Source organism: Trypanosoma theileri (genome assembly GCF_002087225.1).
Source record: "Trypanosoma theileri isolate Edinburgh chromosome Unknown TM35_Tth_1_V1, whole genome shotgun sequence".
Lineage (NCBI taxonomy): Eukaryota > Euglenozoa > Kinetoplastea > Trypanosomatida > Trypanosomatidae > Trypanosoma > Trypanosoma theileri.
The window spans coordinates 39,968-59,771 of record NW_021639843.1 but is presented as its reverse complement, the minus strand read 5'-3'; the positions used below and the strand labels follow the sequence as shown (position 1 = coordinate 59,771).

The 19,804-nt window shown below is 41.1% G+C and overlaps 8 protein-coding genes across 8 annotated transcripts; all 8 read right to left on the bottom strand.

Annotated features, from left to right (window-relative positions):
- Positions 1 to 1,266: 1,266 nt before the first annotated feature.
- TM35_000011230 (uncharacterized protein) lies at positions 1,267 to 1,893 on the bottom strand (the record flags this gene model as incomplete). The annotated part of the gene is made up of 1 exon (XM_029020804.1): positions 1,267 to 1,893. One exon carries the CDS (start codon positions 1,891 to 1,893, stop codon positions 1,267 to 1,269), a length of 627 nt encoding a protein of 208 aa, XP_028887312.1.
- A 1,031-nt stretch (positions 1,894 to 2,924) lies between these two features.
- On the bottom strand, positions 2,925 to 4,382 carry TM35_000011220 (uncharacterized protein; the record flags this gene model as incomplete). The annotated part of the gene is made up of 1 exon (XM_029020803.1): positions 2,925 to 4,382. One exon carries the CDS (start codon positions 4,380 to 4,382, stop codon positions 2,925 to 2,927), a length of 1,458 nt encoding a protein of 485 aa, XP_028887311.1.
- A 557-nt stretch (positions 4,383 to 4,939) lies between these two features.
- On the bottom strand, positions 4,940 to 6,784 carry TM35_000011210 (uncharacterized protein; the record flags this gene model as incomplete). Its single annotated transcript, XM_029020802.1, has 1 exon — positions 4,940 to 6,784. One exon carries the CDS (start codon positions 6,782 to 6,784, stop codon positions 4,940 to 4,942), a length of 1,845 nt encoding a protein of 614 aa, XP_028887310.1.
- Positions 6,785 to 7,056: 272 nt separating this feature from the next.
- Positions 7,057 to 9,318, bottom strand: TM35_000011200 (uncharacterized protein; the record flags this gene model as incomplete). Its single annotated transcript, XM_029020801.1, has 1 exon — positions 7,057 to 9,318. The coding sequence occupies one exon, from the start codon at positions 9,316 to 9,318 to the stop codon at positions 7,057 to 7,059; it is 2,262 nt and encodes a 753-aa protein (XP_028887309.1).
- Positions 9,319 to 9,646: 328 nt separating this feature from the next.
- On the bottom strand, positions 9,647 to 10,567 carry TM35_000011190 (uncharacterized protein; the record flags this gene model as incomplete). Its single annotated transcript, XM_029020800.1, has 1 exon — positions 9,647 to 10,567. One exon carries the CDS (start codon positions 10,565 to 10,567, stop codon positions 9,647 to 9,649), a length of 921 nt encoding a protein of 306 aa, XP_028887308.1.
- A 1,767-nt stretch (positions 10,568 to 12,334) lies between these two features.
- Positions 12,335 to 15,280, bottom strand: TM35_000011180 (lysosomal alpha-mannosidase precursor; the record flags this gene model as incomplete). Its single annotated transcript, XM_029020799.1, has 1 exon — positions 12,335 to 15,280. One exon carries the CDS (start codon positions 15,278 to 15,280, stop codon positions 12,335 to 12,337), a length of 2,946 nt encoding a protein of 981 aa, XP_028887307.1.
- Positions 15,281 to 17,026: 1,746 nt separating this feature from the next.
- On the bottom strand, positions 17,027 to 17,980 carry TM35_000011170 (putative malate dehydrogenase; the record flags this gene model as incomplete). Its single annotated transcript, XM_029020798.1, has 1 exon — positions 17,027 to 17,980. One exon carries the CDS (start codon positions 17,978 to 17,980, stop codon positions 17,027 to 17,029), a length of 954 nt encoding a protein of 317 aa, XP_028887306.1.
- A 495-nt stretch (positions 17,981 to 18,475) lies between these two features.
- Positions 18,476 to 19,567, bottom strand: TM35_000011160 (putative malate dehydrogenase; the record flags this gene model as incomplete). The annotated part of the gene is made up of 1 exon (XM_029020797.1): positions 18,476 to 19,567. One exon carries the CDS (start codon positions 19,565 to 19,567, stop codon positions 18,476 to 18,478), a length of 1,092 nt encoding a protein of 363 aa, XP_028887305.1.
- Between the last annotated feature and the right edge of the window lie 237 nt (positions 19,568 to 19,804).

The window sequence follows — 19,804 nt, the reverse complement described above, 5'->3', positions numbered from 1 at the left end:
TGCGATACCCTTTGCAGTAAAAAAAAAAAAAAATAATAATAATAAGGGAATAAAAATGAAGAACAATTCTTTTTTTTCCACCTCATGTTACTACCGTTAGTATGTTAGGAAAAAAAGAAAAAAACATCATTAACACAAGTCCAAACAGAAAACCTGTAAATGATTCGTTGCGATGATTTCTTTTAATTCCCTTCCCTACCCCCTTATTTACCCCTAATGCAAGCATTTAAGCATAAGAACCAGATTGATAATAAATTCCAAAAGAAAAAAAAAAATTAATAATAACTCATCTTCAGCACGTGCACTCCGCAATGAAGAAAAAAGTCAGTATGGAAATCACCGTACAAATTAGTATATACTTTATATCGACTCTCTTACATCATCTGCGCCCCATTGAACCAAAAATTTGACTTCACCTCTTTAATGAGTACACCACCACCATCACAAGTAAACGTTCCTTTTGTTCTTGCACTTGTTGTTCTAGTTGTTTCACACATGCCGAGCTGTATGTACGTGCAGAGACAACGCTTTGAGGACACTCACCGGTAGTGTGCTCCTCGTCAAGTTAATCAGGAATACCATAACGGCCCCTTCCTTTTCATTTTTTTTTTTTTTTACCTACGGCACTAACATAATATCATTGTGAAGCTATTATGAAAACATGAAAACGCATACACAAATATACGTATATTTACAATAAAAAGAAAAAAAAGATGATCAATTTCACAAAATGCGTCAGTATAAATATAAAGATATAAGTCATCAGATAGCATGCCTATGAGGAATTCGTAAATATAATACGAGAATAGGTTTCCTCAGTACCTCACCATCGCCGTCGCAATACGGTACTAGGAGGAAAGAAGAAGAAGAAGAAAAAAAAAAACGAATTTCAAACACAGTCACATGTACATATACACACGTTTGATCGCAAAGAGCCTCCCCAGAAACACACATACGAACGTATCTTTAAAAAATACATACGCAGAAATACGCACAACAAAAAAAAAAAAGAAAAGGGAAGGGGGATGTAAATACCAACGTGGAAAGAAGAGAAAGAAAGAGAAAACGAGAAAAGGAGGAAGTTTGACGTGGTGTCAATAACCGCCCCTCCCCCTAAAAAAAAAAAAAAAAAAACATTTCTTCTTTTTTTTTTTTTTACAGCGAAACAGGGTTATTGTACAGAAAAAAAAAACAGATGATAATGCCGAGAAAGTACTCGGTCCGTCATTTCCTTTTTTTTTTTTTTTCTCGCCTCTTGATTTCTCTTTACTCCTCTAACGGGGGTAAGTCATCAAAATCCTCATCCTCGTTCTTTGTATTCGCGTTACTATTACAGCTATTGTTGTTATTCTCCTTAACACCTACCCCTGTTGAGTTCTCGTCAAGCGCAAGGTCATTTTCGTCAATGTCCTTTTGGGACATCATCTGCGACATGAGCTCTTCGTAATTTACGCCGAGTCCGTCCTGTCCATCGACCCCGCTTGGATCCTCCTCATCCTCATCATCGTCCTTCCAGCGGGTCCAGTCGACCTGAATGCGTGTATTGCGGGACTTGTCCTCTGTGAGGCGTGGCCATGCCCGTGAGAATTCAAACTTCTCCTTCTCTTGCTTTCCCTCCTCTTCATTGGTGGGGGGTGGTCGCTTGCGGAGCTGCAGCTCGACCCCGCGCGGGAGGGTGGCGTGGCGGCTCTCCTCCGAGACGACGGGGGCAAACAACGGCAGTGCGCAGCCGTACCGCCGGCCGCCCGCCACCGCGTGGAAGTGCAGCACCCGCCCGTCGCGGATCTCCACCGACACGTCCGTCGCGTCCGGCAGCGGGATCGACACAAGAACGTACTCCGGCCGCTGCGCCCACAGAATCGGGGGGAACACCTCGTCGCCGCTCGCAGACATCACAACCACCACCAATCTCTTCCACCACTCTCTATGCAGATCAAGTGTACCCTCCACCTCACGTTAATCCCTCAATAAACGTGTAACGTGAGTGTAGACAATAACCTTGGCTACCACCGCAGACTTCAATCCTTTCTAATTTTTGTTTTATTTTGATTACGAATAGGGTATGCAAACAGCGAAAAATACCACAAAAAGAGGAATAATAAAAAAAAAAAAAAGAAAAAAGTAAAGGGAAAGAAAAATCATTATATATATATATATATATATATATATATATATATATATTCACAGTGCACAATATCCAAAGCAATAAGAACAAAACACTGCTAACAAGAGGGGAAGCACAGAAAAAAAAAAAATTCATTAAGAAGAAAGCGTCGAAAAAAAAAAAAAACCCATTTACCCACTCTTCTTTCATTTCACTCACCGAATATTTTTGCCTCAATTGTTAAACAGTGTAATCGATCAGTATCCATCCCCTCCTACTAGGTTAAATTCCTAGCCTCTTCGTCACGCGTGCGCATAGTCTCACGGGACAGATGAGGAAAAAAAAAAAAAAAATTTTTTTGACACGAGCACAAAAGGAAAAGAAAAAAAAAAAAAAGAAGAAAAAAAGAATATAGGAAAACATTCACGAGATATATTTCTCACACTCGGCCCTCCCATTGAAACCACACTGATAAGCAAAAATAACACAGATAGAACCATTTTCATGGTTTCGTTTGTATGTTTGTGTGGAACAACGGTGAATGTGCCTTGGTGCTGGGTTGAATACCCGACTCAAAACAAAAAAAAAACAATGACAAAAAAAAGGCATAAAAGCAAAATAAAAATAAAAAAAAACCTTTAAAAAAAGAAATACATTTCTCTCATCCTTTTTCACTCTATTTGTACCTTCTAATACTACTCGGCATGCGTGTGCTCATATATTGCATACTTGACATTTATTTTTTTCCTTCGAATCCCATATATTTTTTTTTGCTCAGGGAACAAAATAAATAGAGCTAACTCCTGATTTTTTTTTTTTTCTACACTGGTCTGTATTTCTTTCCAGTGAACTTAGTGGCGAAACCTGTCACTTCACCTGAAACGAAAAGTTCAGTAGCAAGTGGCTCAACTTGAAGCATGTACACCTCGCCAAGATCATCATCCTCTCCTGTCGTCGTTTTACCCATTGGAGTAACTTTAGAGTCGTTGTCGAAACGGACCTTTACAGTGAATAAGACATCCTTTGTGTCATTGTAGAAACCCCACATATTGTTTTGCTCATCCACGAGACGGAAAAGAAGACCATTACCATTCTCTTTAAAGCATTTATAGACTTTATCATAGTGAGCCATGACATGTGCGTCAGGTCCTTCGTTTTCGAAGGCAGGGTTTTCTTCGTGTTGAGTCTTCGTTACCGGTTCTGCATAAAATGACATGTGGTAGTTTCCTGGATTTCCAGTAAGGAAAGGTTCTGTTGTGAGAGGTGGAACCGTGAGAACGCAAACGGTACCTCCAGCCACATCAGGATCAGGAGACACTGAAACATTCTGTGCCGCTTCATAGACAGACTTGGGGCCAAACTTCACTGTTGCCGTTATATTGTATTCCGTTGTATCGTTATAGAATGCCCACCTCTTATTTTCATCATCAAGAAGAAGAAATATAAGGCCATTACCCTTATCTTTAAAACCCTTAAAAACCTTGGAACCTGGGTAAAGGACAACTTCAGGGTTTGGTGAGCCGTTCTCAAAAACAACTTCATAATCTTCCAGTGCCTTTTCATTATCCATTGGATTTGCCACAAACGACAGATTATAATCATGAGGATCACCGCGAAGAAATTCCTCGGTGCAGAGCGGCTTTACTGAAACCTTATATACTGCCCCATTCTCGTTATCAGGTGCGTCTTCCACCCGTACATTCCCCAACGGTTGTACGCAGTCCTTGTTGGCAAATGTAACTTCCACATCCATTGTGAAATCCTTTGTATCGTTGTAGAAACTCCATGTGCGCTCACCCGTTTTGGGGTCCTCTGAGACAAGACGAAAGAGGAGTCCATTACCGTAGTCCTTAAGACACTTGTAGACCGTCTCGTACTCCACTGTAGGGGCACCATTCTCGAATTCCACACTCTCGGCTGGCATAGCCTCACTGGCAAAGTTCACCTCGAAGCCCTCGACGATACCTTCCACGAATCGCTCCGTACGGCCCGGTCCCACTGTCACACTGGCGTTGTAACGCCAGTTGTGATCATCTGTCGCCTCAACAATTTTTGTGCGGCCAAGCGGCTTCAGGTCGGAGTTGGGGCCAAACTTTGCATTAACGCGGAAGAACAAGTCTTCTGTGTCATTGTAGAAAGCCCACTGCTTCTTGTCATTTACAAGTCGGAATAGAAGACCGTTATTATCACCAGAAAAACAACGGTAAACCTTTTCGTAGGGAAATCCGGGGGCTCCGTTTATAAAGGCCACGTCACATTCATTCACAAGTTCGGTCATTTTTTTTTCTGTCTTTCTTTTCTTTTTTTTTTTCGGTGATATGAAACCTTTCTTTGCTTTCTTTTCCTATATTCTTTTTCGGTGTTTTATTCTTTTTTTTTTCCTTCTTGTATGAACTCACTTTCTAATTCTGCTGTTACTCACGTACAAACGTTACTGAAGTACTTTTCTCTTGATCTTGTGCAGTCAACTAAGAGGCAAGTCATTGCAAATAATAATAATAATAATAATGAGGAAAAGAGAAAAAGAGTATAGCAAGATAACATCGATACAACTTACGAGACTGTAAGCGAACATACCAGTGAAATAAAAAAAAAGCGAGTGAAGGAGATAAAGAGGGGGAGATGGCACAAAAACAAAAAGTTGGTGTTCGAATTACTGGGTGAAATAAACAAAAAAAAAAATTCCAGAAGCAAAAAAGAGGACACAAAAAAGTATCAGCCTAATATTTCAACACCAGAATAAGACTGACTTGTAATGATACCGAGAACACAGAAGAGAACCTATCGTCGTCGCCAAGTCAAACCAATGGAGAAGAAAAAGCCATAATTTTTTTTTTATTTCTGTTTACTCTTGACAAGAGCTTCCTGAAGATCCCTTTCATACTGATTGAGTTGCTGCTCCCACTTTTGCTGCAAATTTACTTCAGTAGATCCGCTTGGAGGGAGTAGAAGTGACCTTACCTCCAGCAGAACATCACGGCGCTTCTGCATGCGCACCACCTCATTGGCTAACGCGATTGTTTCTCCACGCATTCGTACCCAATTACCCCACATTTTCTCCACTTCTGTCTCACGGAAATGCTTCGTTTCAGTAGCAAGTGAGACAACCTGCGACCAGGACATTGTACCATTACTATCTGTATTAGAGGCGAGATGAGCTGCCAACGACGGTGCTACAGATTCCCATTGTAACTCATCGTCTTGTTTGGTCTCTTTCACTGTGGTGACTACTTCTTCTGATGTAGCAACAACCTCTTTTTTCTTACACTCTTCTTCTTTTTCTGTTTGTGTTTCTTTATCCTTTTCTTTTACGACCAACTCTAACGGTGGGGGTAATGATCCGTCCACCGGTACAGCTGGTGGAATGTGTGGTCTAACAAATGAAGGATCCCAATGAGAGAGAAAGTTTTTCACTACATTAACATATTTTCTGTACTTCACCATATCGTCAGCAGCATGAAGTAAAATATTCTGCGTTTCTTGAAGATTAGATAGGTATGACGTCTCTTGTTGTTGTAATTCCAAAGATTCCAACTGCTCGGTAAGAAAGGGTAGCACCACAATAGCGCATACACTCACTAAATCCCCAATAAAATCTACAAAATCAGACGTGTTGTCGTACGGATCCTGCAGAGAAATAATTCCTGTACCAAGTAATCCCAAAACTGTCATCGCCCATTCTACAGAAGTACCATTTTTGCATTTATTTCTATTCAGAGCAATATTGCGTTTACTGCCACTACTACGCAATTGCCATCCGTGTTCTTCTCCACCATGGCGTGAGCGTGGTGTTGTACATCCCGTAGAGAAAGCGGATGCCGTTGAGGCACTTCGCCCATGTCGTACAGTGTTGTTATTCCATAGCGAAGGAAGAGGAGCATAGTAATAAAATCCATTTGATGATAAACAGTTGCAGCTTTTATCATTCACTTCGGTAGTACCAATATCATCCATTCCATCACTGACCAAAGCAGTGTGCGCACCACTTGCGAGATGCCGCATGAGTGTAAATTCTTCCTGTAGCGTATGAAGAAGAAACCTTTGCAGTGTACCACCATAAGAAGATGAAGAAGAAGAAAGAAGTTGTTCTGCATCTCTACAGGAGAATGATCCCCGCTCCATCAGTGTCTGTGCACAGCGTAGGTAATTGTCTATCCGTACACGCTTTCGATGTGAGGGTGATGAAATATTATCACCACCATGTATAACCGGTGAAACTGAAGATGTCATTGCACGTTCCTGTAAGTGCCATTGTGTAGCTGTATACCCTAGTAAACTCACCATGGTCATAATCTCTTCATGTATTTCTGCCTCTACTAATCTTCCAGAAGGCAAGAGGAGAGAGAAACGTTCAATACCCTCAATAACATAATCACATGCGGACTTTGTTGGAATAGTTTCGATCACATTATTATCTTTGGCATCATCTGTTGCAGAAAGCAGAAGTACACCTACACGAGCCGCTTCATACAGAGTTGTATTATAACCATCAGGTATAGTAGATAAAGGCGCTTCACATTTTGATAAAATAGTAGAATATGTTTGAGCGGCTTCTAAAAAGAGTAAGGGGTTCTCTATATTTCTTGAGCATTGATTTATATTCATCTCTAGAGCATCTGTAACGAAGAGACGGAGGCGCTGCAACTCCACTGTGAGATCCGCACATTCTACTACTACCATCAGCTGGCTTTTTTTTTCTTTTATTAAAAAAAAAAAAAAAGAGGCTGGGGCTGAGAGCCTATACATAGAGAGAGAGAGAAAGAGAGATAAAATACTTCCGGTTTACACGTACAAAATAATAAAATCCACAATAATAATAATAATAATAATAATAATAATAATAATAATAAAACACAAATATATGTATATGTATATATATTCCAAGGAATATAAAATAAAAGGGAAATAATTAAAGCAACGTTCGCCTTCTTCTCAAATACAGGTATTATATATCAATCCCAATCCTGCATATCGAACCGCGATAACTCATTCATCAAGTCAACCTTCGCTGACTCTGACTTGACTAATTTCTCATCAATATACCATTCTTGTTTATCCAATGGTTGTAATGCCATCTTACGCAGACGACCTGATCGTTTCTCCTTTAGCTCTTTAGCAAACAGATTACGGTAATTTTGTAAATTTCGTCGTACCGTATGCAGTTCGGACTGACTCAACTCATCATCACCGTGCAAATTATTACGTCTCATAGGAGGGATGGTATGACCAACAGCCAAAAAATTTTGTTCATGTGTAACTCCTGGCGTTGATATTGTACCTTTTTCTAATCCTGATGCTGTTATCACCTTATTACCACCAAAAAATTCTTCTTCTAGATAGGAATATGAAGGGGTAACCTCTGTCCAGTGATGTGCTGGAGAAGGTGCATTTGCTGGAATATACTCAGTAAACTCAAAACTCTCTTCATATTGAAGAGGCTCAGTTGTTCTACCATTATTAGAATGACTTTTTTCATTAACATTGTTGTGATCCCCATTATAGAAAGTATCGGTATTTTTGCTTAATTTCTTCTTACGTAGTACAAGAAGATCTATCATCTGATGTACCTTGTAAAAATCCTGTAATTCACGCTCTATACGCTTATGAAACTGTGGATGGGCAAATGCGCGAATGTATCTCATATCCTGGCGATGTGTTGCTTCAGAATCATCAAGCATTTCTTTAAGTGAATAGCGCCGACGTAGTACCAACTCATACGATCCCTCCAAAGTCGTAACAACAACATCCCCAAGAGGCATTACTGGGGTAACACCAAAACCACCACTATCCAATAGAGGTTCTAATGAAGTATATTCCAAGATAGACTTCGGATCAAAGGTTCGAGGTAGAATAAAAGCAACGTATCCACCTTCCTTTATTAATGGTATTTTTCGTCGATGCTGTCGTGAGGAACTATTATCCATTTCATTTGAAGAAACAAATAGAAGCTGTTGCAGTATTTCACGTAAAACTGGCAAAGAAGAATGTGGATGTGATATCCCTAAATCACTTCCCGCAAAATCCCTAGAGTTAAATGCATCCTCCAAAGAAGGCCATGAAGGAAAGAGGGGTTTTGCTGGTGGGTGGAAAACGAGAAAATCAACAGGATCAAAATTTTTTTCCTTTTCCACAGAATCCGGATCAACGGCGATGTTGTGCTGTCTTGCTTCACGTCGACGACGTTTAGCAGCAACAGTCAAGACACTCTCTTTCAATGGAGTACCCCCGTTTTCCTTTGGTGCTACAGTCTCCCACTCGGGTAAAATATCACAACGCATAAAATGTACTCGTTTGGCTACATGACCCGTACTACGCCGCTCCTGTAAGTGTTCGTGTACTGTCGCCTCTGCACTTCCAAGTGTATGTTTTGAGACATCAACACCCACTATATGATGAGCCCCAGCTTTTAAAAGAAGATCTGTCATATACCCACTATGACAACCACAGTCAAGTGCCGTAAATCCCGTGTTACTACCCGTAGACGCAGCATTCTTCCATGATGGTGGGGTAAAGGTCTCTAAGGCATTCCATATCCGCATTGCCTCATCTCGTGAGGAGAACGGTTCATTAAGAAGACCACCGCAATCATTAGTATCTTCATTATTTGTATTAATGTGTTGACTGGTGTTATGTCTGCGAGGCTTTGTGTGCAGCATCCATTGTAGCAAGTGTACATATGGCATCTGTTCGGCGTGTGTGGCGGGGCAATAAGTATTGTGCCATGGATGCAGCAGATAGCCACCGCGATGCCACTCGCCGCCCCAACGCACTCCGCGGTGGTATCGTCCAAACGACAAGACGAGCCGCGTGAGTTCCGCGGCGGAGATGAACTCCGCGGTGGGCGGCACGGCGGCCTGCAGCCACGCGCCGAACTCCTCGACGGCAGTTAACTCCGCGTGGGCCCGCGCGAGTCGAGCGGCGAAGTCCTCCACGCCGCCCACAACGTCCCGCGGGAAAAGAACCGTCGTGTGCACCGCCGCCACAAACCGCACGGCCGCCTCGTGCACCGCCAACAGCGTGCGAGCCCCGCCCATCTCCTGCCGCAACAAACGAATGTGTTGCTGGCATTCCCCAACGCCACGACAGACAACAGGGGAACGGTGTGAATGATGGTACGAACACCGCTGATGCTGCTTCGGGCAGAGCATCAGAGAGTGGAGACGGCAACTGGCATACATCCCCACAGCGCAGAATTGCCGTCTCGGCAATAGCATACTACTCTCACCCACCTATACACAAACCCAATAACCTCTTTTTTCTCTTCTCTTCCACCTCTCACTCCCACAAAACACCATTGAAATGAGAAGAGAGATAACAGCAACAACAAAACCCATAACCGAAAACGCAAAAATAAAAAAAGCAGAAGAACAAATAATTAAAAAAAAAAAAAAAAATGGCAAAAAGCAAACCCCACTTAGACGTATACTTACCAAAGGACTCAAATACTAAGAAAAGTTGCACCAATCCATTCATTCATTCATTGTTTCGAATACCTTTTTAATCGAAAAAAAAAAGAACAGGGTCAGGGAATTTCAACAGTTATCAACGATTACGTCTCTTTCCCTTTGCCGTTTTTTTACCATGTCCTTTCCGTGAGTGTTTCTTGATCTTTCGAATTTTTTCTAGCACCTTTAGCGTTTGCGAGCGCGGCTTTGTCTTAGCGGCTCCTTTAGTTTCCTTCTTAAGCCGTAGTAGTTCCTGTTCTACCACCTCAGGAAGATCGGAAAAGTCATTAGACGGCAGCGCAGAAGTGGTTCTCACACTAGTACCAGTAGCATCTGTGTAAGTTGCAGTTGGCTTTCCAAATAGTGGTTTCACTTCCACAGTTACGTAATCATCATCTATGCGATTGCTGCAGTGAGAAATTGATGCTGATGGTTCTGTTTCATCGTTTTCCCCTAGCATGGTGCTCGGCATAACATGTACTGTCTTTTCTGCTGCTAGAATACGGCGACGTTTGCTGTTTCCTTTCGCGGCAATAGTAGTGGTAGTGTCTCCCTCTAAAGTTTCATTATCCAGCATTACACCCTGCTCCTCATCCTCATCCTCCCCTTCTTCACTGATATCATCTTCATTTTCACGTGGCAACTGGTACGTGAAATTAGGCAAAATAGGAACTGCGGCAAAGCGGTTATAGGCTTGTCGTGCCTCCTCGCGTTGAGCACGACGTGTCTTTGCATTTTCACGCCTCATTTTTTGTTTTGCGTCGACGAACGCCTTTACACGCCGTTCGTTCTTGCGCTTGTGCATCGTTAGAAGGAACTCGCGTCGGGAGGTATCATCAAAAACAATTGCCTTCACTCGTCTACCATTTTTGTTGCCGTTGTTGTTCTTGCTAGAATCCCTACCTGTAAGTTTCTTGAGTTGCTTCCGCTGATAATTTTCATAACGATCAACTTTGAATCCCTTTTTTTCTTTTTTTTTCTTATCACTGCTCTCACCTGCATACGAACCGCTGTTCATCCCGCCAAACAGGATAGTACACCAACACACAAACACACACAAAAACAGACACCTTTACACCTTATGAATGAGAAAAGAAAACACACACAGAAATATATTTCTTTTCTATTAGTAGGGGGAGAGGAGAGGAAGGGTATAGAAATTTTAAAGTAAATGACGAAACAAAAGTGAAAAAATAAATGCAAAGAGACAACGATAATAGAAAAATAAACAGTAGTCTAACTAGATACGCCAGGCTCATTTAAACATAAAGACAAAAGAAAATTGAAGAGAAGCAACGATGCAAAAAAAAAAAAAAAAAAAAAAACAATCTATCTCATACCTTTTCTCAAAAAAAAAAAAAAAAAGTAAGCAAAAAAAAAATGGGGGAGGGGCGGAAATAGGTTATCCTAGTCTCTGGAAAAATTATATAGATACATTTTCGAAGAATAACCTCACTGGTTATTGCCAGAAGAATTTTATTTTGAAAAAAAAAAAAGTATTGATAAAAAGGAAGTACTAAAAGATCTCTTAACCCACCTTCTCCCACGCAAGAAGGAGAAGAAGGATGAGGTTGAGTAGGTTGTCAAAGCTTACATTTTGCCATGATCAGGATCAAGGTAAATTCGAGTGAAATACCAGACTATTTAATTTCAACCAAAAACGAAAGTATAGCCATCCCCCTCGCAATCTTCTTCCCTCGCCACGTTATCATCACTCTCCCACCACCAAAAAAAAAAAAAAACTCATAAAGAGATTAGACATAGAGAATCAAATAAAAAGGCAAGACCCGTCATCTTCTCCAAAATACTCATAATTGTGCCTTTACAGAGTGGATATATTTTCTCACGACAAAAAGAACAAATAACATGAAGCCCTCGTGGTGTGTAAAAAACATATTTAGACATTTTCCTCGTAGAAAACAGTACCTCAGTGCCGTGGAAACGCGTCAGATACCTTTACCCACACGAAATGGGATTCCACGCACACAAAACAAGAGAAAAAAGAAAAAAAAAAAACAGAAAAAACAGAGAAAAAGATGAGGAACACGCTATCATTACCTGTTAACTACTCTCTCTCTCTCTCTCCCTCTCCGTCATGTTCCCTCCCATCTGTGACAATGAAGCGCCACCGTCAGTATTGTGTACGGCCATGTAGGTGGAACTTGCTAAAGACTACCCACTCATCCCATCTTGTACGTGTAGTCAGCGACATAATTAGACTAGAGGGTATGCAATTACACCAAACAGGTAACCTCTTGTGCCTGTAACCACCGCCGTAACAACCAGTATAAATTTCCATCTGAAGAATAATGGTCACATCTGGCCTCAGCAGATATCACATAAATGCAGTTACAGTCAAACACACACAGTAGAGAAGATTGGCATGAATAAAGACACAATATTATCACTATCCCACAAGTTGCCTTTCTTTTTTACCACAATAGTGGGGAAGAAATAAAAAGTAAAAACAGTAAAGACGTCTTTACCAACATCTATCCAATGGAAATTTTCTTCTTCTTTATGGAAAGAGATCAATCAAATTCACATATCCCTCGATGGCATTTTTGCTCCCCTTTGTTATCACCTAATACATAGAAAACATTACTTCATCACAAACATGTTCGCTCTTCCCTTCGTCATTGACGTTGCTTGTTGTTGTTGTTGTTGTTGTTGTTGTTGTTGTTGTGTATACCCCTTTATATTTTGCTTTTTCTGTTTACTACATTCAATTCTAGGTCCATCTGCGATCAAACCTTTTTATTTCTAATCTTTTCTTTCTAGTACACTATTTTAGTGATTTCAGATGGTAGACAAAGGTGCGTATGTCCATTGGACTTATTGTCACGGTTTTTACGTCGGTTTTTACCACTTCAACTGTTGTTAACGAAACCTCATCAACACTACTAACAGTACACCATGGTACTTTAGCTATCAGTGCCAACAACTCCACTTTCACATCTACAGAGCGTTCAGGATCCTCACCAACGGCATATCGGTGTCCAAGACGTAAGAGAAGCGTTTGATTGTCAAAAAGTTGCATTGTAAGAATCTGTAGACTTGGAGGTAAAGCAGTTCCAAAGTCAATTTTAAGATTCATCCTTTTTTTTAATGAGGATAATGAAAACGGTGACGATGACGATGCAGATGAGTACAATACAAGTGGTTCATAGTACTTTTCATCCTGCTGTTCACGCACACGACGCATTGCTGTTGGGCCACTCTTTGTCACTGCAAAAGAGAGTGTTCCACGGACATGCAGTGGTGCGCCGTAATGACGGCCACAATTCAGTCGAGAATAGACACATCCTTTGTAGCTCGTGATAAATTCAGTTTCGTTCAGCGGTTCCCCTACTCCCTTATCATCATCCCGAAGAAGGCGCCGATGCACTGTGAGAAGCACTTCACCACTCTGGAGACTTGCACCACCCATTGAAGCATCTGGAAAGACACTGAACTGTGTATTTGTATCGTTAATAAAAATCAACGATGTCACTGGGTAGTAATTTCCAGCCACTGACTCTGTTTGTACAAAGGGAAAATCATTACGGTAGTTTATGCGTCGTTTCTGCATCTCACGTCCGTTACTGTCAGTGTAGAATGTATCCCTATTCTCAACAGAGGTGCGAAATCGCACAACCAATTCGCGGCCAAATCCATCATCGATTGGAATACCAAAGGAAGTAAACTCCAAATCAACAACATCTCCGCGAAGTGTCATTCGTTGCACAAGACCGTTACCAAAATGCTGTTCCACAATCCCAATGGTTGAGTCCACAAGACGTATATTCACTGGAGAATTTGTAATTGGATCACATGTGCCGTTAGTGACAGGACGCATAATATATGCACCACCTGACATACGGTCTACGATGTCCCCTGAATTGCTTTTATAATAGCACCAATCCTGTACTACTTTTACAGTTTGCCCAGTCTTTCGTACAGTAACACGCTCAAGCAAACCATTATCACTAAATGTTAAGAGAAGATCATCATTAGATATTTCCGTTATCGAACGTATACTTTGCGCCTTTGCTGATAATGGAAATATACCAGATGCAGAAAAGGAGAAAACAGGTTCTCTGACAACCTTTAACACTGCAAAACGCTTCAATTGTAAATTTATGGCAAGTGTGTAGGGTAGTCGATCCGCATTTCTATTTGAATAATCACTAACCTCCACGGGGGAATCAAAGACACTGTATTTACGAATACCATCCCCAGTTACAAGAACATTAGATATCGGAACGGGAATCTTTACAAGACTGTTTGCAACAGGATGAGCATTTGGGTTCCACACGATAACAGTGATCACATCATCACGCTTTGCAAATCCTACAGCTGTTGCCGGACACACTGAAACATTTGATAAAAGACAGTGTTGTACATTACTAATGGCAAAAGGTTCGGATGCAAATGCTCGGCGTAGACGATTCACCATATCATCCTCATAACCGTTTATAAGTCTCTTAATATAGTCAAATGTAACATGTTGTTTCGCGGTACCAGTAACAGCATCGTGATGTTGTGCAATACCAAGGGCATCACTTATCAATGGTACCTCACCTGAGGGAATTGCCGCAAAAAACTCCACTTGCCGTGCAGCGAGCCAATAACCACTCAGTTTACGTATAATTCGTTTTAAAGTAGGTCGTGATGCAAAGTAGCCTGTCCAAAATTGATGTGGAGCACTCGCGTATGGAAAGAAATCATCTCTCTTGGTATCATACAAAAGACCTTCTTCTGCTTCCTTCAACTTTGCAAGTGTATATTCATATGGTGTGGAGTAGCGTACTGAAAATTCCCCATCATCGTTAACGAGTTTAATCAATTTATCCATATTCTCATACCATAAAGCGCTTGAAAAGTAGGTGAAATCACAACCCATGGTCCACATAATGTGTTTGCCACGTGTTGCATTTATATTACGTCGCACCTCTGCTTTAAAGCGTTTTAGTATGAGTGGGACGTTGTAGCATTCTGATTTATTGTCGTCCACAATGGTTTTTGAACATGTAGTGTCATTTGAGTCTGGCCAGTAGTTCAATATATCCCAGGAAAAGTCTGGTGGTGTGCAGTACGTTTCTCTAAGGTTAATCTCTGCAAAGACGCGTAGATGTGGGAGTGAGGGACTTGGCTTCCACCAGAACTGTCTCCTGCCTGTGCCGGCGCGGTGGCGGTAGTCCTGGTAGTCCACGCGGGCAAAATACGTGGCGATGAGACCGGCGCGTGCGGTGAGGATTGCCGCCTGAGTGGCGCTGTGGCCGAAGGCGTCCGCCTGCCAGCCGACGCGGGGGACGACGCCGAGTTCGCGCTGCAGCCAGCGGTGCCCCAACGTTGTCTGGTCGATCATGTCGAGCACGTGAGCGGCCGCCTCGTCGTGCATCGACCACCCGCCGTTCGCGAACTGCAGGCGCCCCTCAGCGACAAGCGTACGCACGGCGGCACGCGTGGGGGCCGGCTGCTCCGCCCACCAACGCGAGAAGAAGCCCATCTCAACATAAGTGAACCGACGCTCGGGGTTCAGCAAAAGACCACCAACAACACTCGAGATAACGATGTTTACATTCGCCGACTGGATGCTGTTGTTAAGACCATACTGGTACTGCTCCACTGTCTTTAGCCACCCCAAGTCATCATGTGTATGCGGCACAAGATGGACCGTGATCTTTGCATGTGAGGAAAAAGGAAGAAGTATGACAACAACAAAAATAATAATGCTTGTTGAACACATAAATAAGCTCAGTATCTTGCAATTCATAGAAATCATTGAGAGAAACCCTTAAAGCAATACTAATAACTAATAAGAGAAATGATCAAATGCGCAAATAATATTATCTCTCGAAAGCTGAGGAGGATGAAGAAACCCAAAATAGGTTAAGAAGAGTAGGTTGCAAAAAACAAGACACTAATAAAGAACGAATATCAACATAAATTCAAAACAACAGAAGGAATCCAGTCCAGACTCCAGGCAAAACCAAAAGTAAGTAACACTAAAGAATAATAAAAAAAAAAAAATCATAACTGCTCTGTGTTTTTTTTTTTTTTTGCCAGGTTAAAAAATAAAAATAGAACGGTTGTCCACACTATGGTAATTAAAGAAAGGTCCTCATCACTGCCAAATGTCGTTGTAGTGGACTCTGCTTCCCTTGCTACTGCTGATTTCGATTAAATCAGTATTGAGCGAAACTAAACTGACCATATATTTTTTTTTTGTCAGCACACACTCAAGAGAACAAGGATGAACTGAATTTGAATAATACACCCTCATATCTGTAGATACAATAATACTAAACGCAACTAGAACCTCAAGCCACCTCAATACAATATCCTCTATATACACAATAATAATAATAATAATAATAATAATAATAATAATAATAATAATAATAATAATAATAAACAGCCAACAGCAGATGTGAAAGGAGAAGCAAAACGACAAACAGATGATAAGAAAAGAACATATACACATACTCGTGGATAATAAATTCGAAGAAGAATAAAGTTTCTGTGATGTATTTCATACCTTATTATGTTGGGCTAATATTGTGTGTTTCTAGAAGAGACATATATCTACAATGTATGTTTTAAGGAAGCCCTCAGGATCATATTACAATATGGTCCAAGTTCAATTAGAATATACTAACAACATTCACCTAGTATCTACAGAAATGTAAGTTAAACATCTGAAACTGAGTGAAAAACAAAAGCAGATAGGAAGAAAAAAAAAAGAAAATCTTAACAAGGAGAGCTTACCTCGTACCACAGAACAGTGATATAAAACTTTCACTCATATTTTTTTTTTTTTTTTGAGGGGGGAGAAAAAAATAAATAATGCAAAAAGAACAGCGAAACATATCAAATGAGATGAAAATAATGACGTAATAAAATAATCTTGCATACAATTGTCCTTGTTTTTGCGTCCAAATCTCCGTACCTCTAACCCTCAAAACTCCTGCATTCTCCTCAGTTTCTGTGGGTAACACATAAAGGAAGGAGACTCAGAAAAACAGCTGCACCGAGATGATCAACCGTTCAGAGTCACTTCAAATACAATTTTCCTTTTTTATCTTTTTTTTTTTTTTCCTATAACGGACACACAGGTAGACAAAACATAAAAACACAAAAACCCTTTATTTCCCTTATTCTTTCAAAAGAAAAAAAAATCTGAAGTCCTTCTTTCCATTTTTATCTCTTTTACCCAAACCGCACGTGCGTTTTCCACAACCTATCATGAAAAACGTTTTTTAAGATATCGTTTTATTTTGTTTTTGCTTTCTTTTGTTCAAATTATATATATATATATATATATATATATATATATATATATATATATATATGTATATATAATTTTTTGTTGTATTTTTGATACGCTCTCAGAACCCAAGCCTAATAATAATAAAAAAAAAATTTCGGTTTCACTATCTTTCTATCCATTTTTTCACCCCACGCTTCACATTATAAATCTTTTTCCCGTTTTCTACTTTGATCCGAATGCCTTACCACGTGCAATGTTCTTCTCCAGTTCCACAAGGCACTTCTCCATTAAGCCTTCCTCAAATTTATTCAGCTTGGGCTTCTGCGTCTTCACAACACCGTTTTTGCCAAGCTCGACGGCACAGCTGAAGTACGGAACACCTGGCATAACGTCTGTTTGAACGAAGGTGTACTCCACGACACCTTTGTCACCGCGGAGGGCCTTCAGTACTGAAAATGCCCACTCGGCGCCAGCGTACGCCATCGACAGCGTGGCAGATCCGGCGCCGTCCTTCGCCTGAACCACCTCATCGCCGCCGTACTGCACGCGGTGTGTGATGGCCTTCACTTGACTCTCTGACAGCTGTACACCTGCCTGGGAAAGAAGGGGCACAATCGTCGGGCCACTGTGACCGCCAACCACTGGAACATGAACGTCATACGGGCTTTTACCAGCAGCTTCCGCCACAAAGGTCCGGGCACGCACAATATCAAGTGTTGTCACACCAAAGAGACGCGCAGGATCAAACACACCAGCCTTCTTGAGTGTTTCCGCAGCAATTGGAACGGTGCTGTTGACAGGATTTGAAATAATACCAATGATAGCCTTGGGGCACTCCTTGGCACATGCCGTCACGAGATCCCGAACAATAGAAGCATTTGTATTGAAGAGGTCATCACGGCTCATACCTGGCTTGCGCGGTACACCGGCGGGGATCATAACAACATCGACACCGTCGAGAGCTTTCTTGATGTCCTCCTTCGCGTACCCCGTCACTTTGGCTGGGGAGCAGATATGCGAAAGGTCTGCTGCCACACCTGGGGCTCCGCGGACATCGTAACAGCTGAGTGCCGATACCAACGGGGAATTCTTCAACAGAAGAGAGAGAGGCTGACCAATACCGCCAGCAGCCCCAAGGACGGCAACCTTACTGTATCGAAGAGCGCAGGAGTGCATACTTGTTATCAGGAAGTTTTTTTAAATGTATTTTGTAGGCGTTTTTTTTTTTTTTTTTTTTTTTTCTTTTTTCTTTTTGCGATAAGTCCAGAAGAAAATGAAGGGGTAAAAAAAAAAAGATGTTCACACAGACATATAACATAGTAATAACAAAAACAAAAACAACAGAAATAATAATAATAATAATAATAATAATAATAATAATAATAATTTCTATTATTATTATTTCACACACGTAGAGACGTTCTGATAGACAAATAGGGTAAATAGAACCAATTCTATATATATATATATATATATATATATGTAGTTATTATACCCTTATAATAAGAACTACCTCTAATTTTCTCCTTTGTTCTCAACTTTTGCCATGCATCCGTAGATAAATGACACAACTCCATGTAAATTCGATCGATTGTGTAGTCAGATGTCAGTAGAGTTAATGCTGAAGTAAATAAAAGGCTTGAATTACAACGTACTTGTTCACCGTTACCTTCACTCTTCTTTTCCTTTCATAGAAGCAAAACGCACTCCAGCTTCAACGTCTTCAACAATCAGCGGAACAGCTGCCTCCACTAGTGCTGTTTCATAAGAAGTCAACGGTTCTAGCGGTAGTAACTGTGACACACCCTCTTCACCAAGTTCAACGCGTGAACTAAAAAAAGGTGTCTCTTTTCTCATTGTAGACTCTAAATAAGAACACTCAATGATACCACGATCGCCTCTCATTGCCTTCAATACAGACACAGACCATTCCATCGCAGCATACGCCAATGATAGACCTACAGGTGGGGCTACATCTAAGTCAAAACTATTATTATCAGTGTCTTCCATTTTTTCTCTTTCTTCTAAAATAGTGTCATTGCTATTCTTATCGGGTACAGAACTTCCATACGACTGTAATTTTTCAGATAAATGCATAAGTCGTTCATGAGGGATTCGCAACCCAGTTTGTGCTACCAGCGCACACGCCGTTAGACCACCTCTACCTCCTACGACTGGTATATTTACGTCATAAGGATTCATTTGCAACTCTTGTGCCACAAGGGTCCTCGCACGCACAACATCCAAAGTTGTAATACCGAATAGTTTACGTGGGTCAAAAACACCGTGTCGCACAAGCACTTCCTTCGCGAGAGGCACAAGAGCGTTAACAGGACTCGATACAACACCAATAACAGCCTTTGGTGCAGCTCGTGCCACCGCTTCCATGGCAACTATCACTTCTGGGGCAGATTCCGACAACGCAATGTCACGGCGAGCCCGTGATGGGTCAAACTCATTTCCAGAACAGACCAAAACCAATTGTGCCCCGCGTAGTGCCATCTCCCAATGGGAAGGGTCGTCAATACCATTCACAACAGCGTTAACGTCAATATGAGATAGATCAACAGCAACTCCGTGAGCGGGTGTTCTCACTGTCTCATCTTTGGCTTTGTTTAGAGTCCCACAGCAGAACACTTCACTTACATGTGGACAAAGTGTTAATAAGAGCGAAAGTGGTTGACCTACTACTGAAGTTGCCCCAAACACAACTACTTTTCCTGTGCATTTTTTTACAGCCGCTCTGCGCAGAAAGAACACCATGTCTCTGTGTTCTATTTGCCTTTTCTTTTTCTTTTTTTTTTTTTTTTAGTTCTTTCTCTCAAGTGAAAAGAGTTATAAATTTGTCTAAGAGGAATCCATGTAGAAAAGAAACACAAGAGAAATATACAGAAGTAGAGGAGAGAAAACAAGATTATTTCAAACAAAAACTATGGGCAATACACGTATAGAGAGGGGATGGGGAAGACAAAAAAAAAAAAAGAGACAGGTTTATACAAA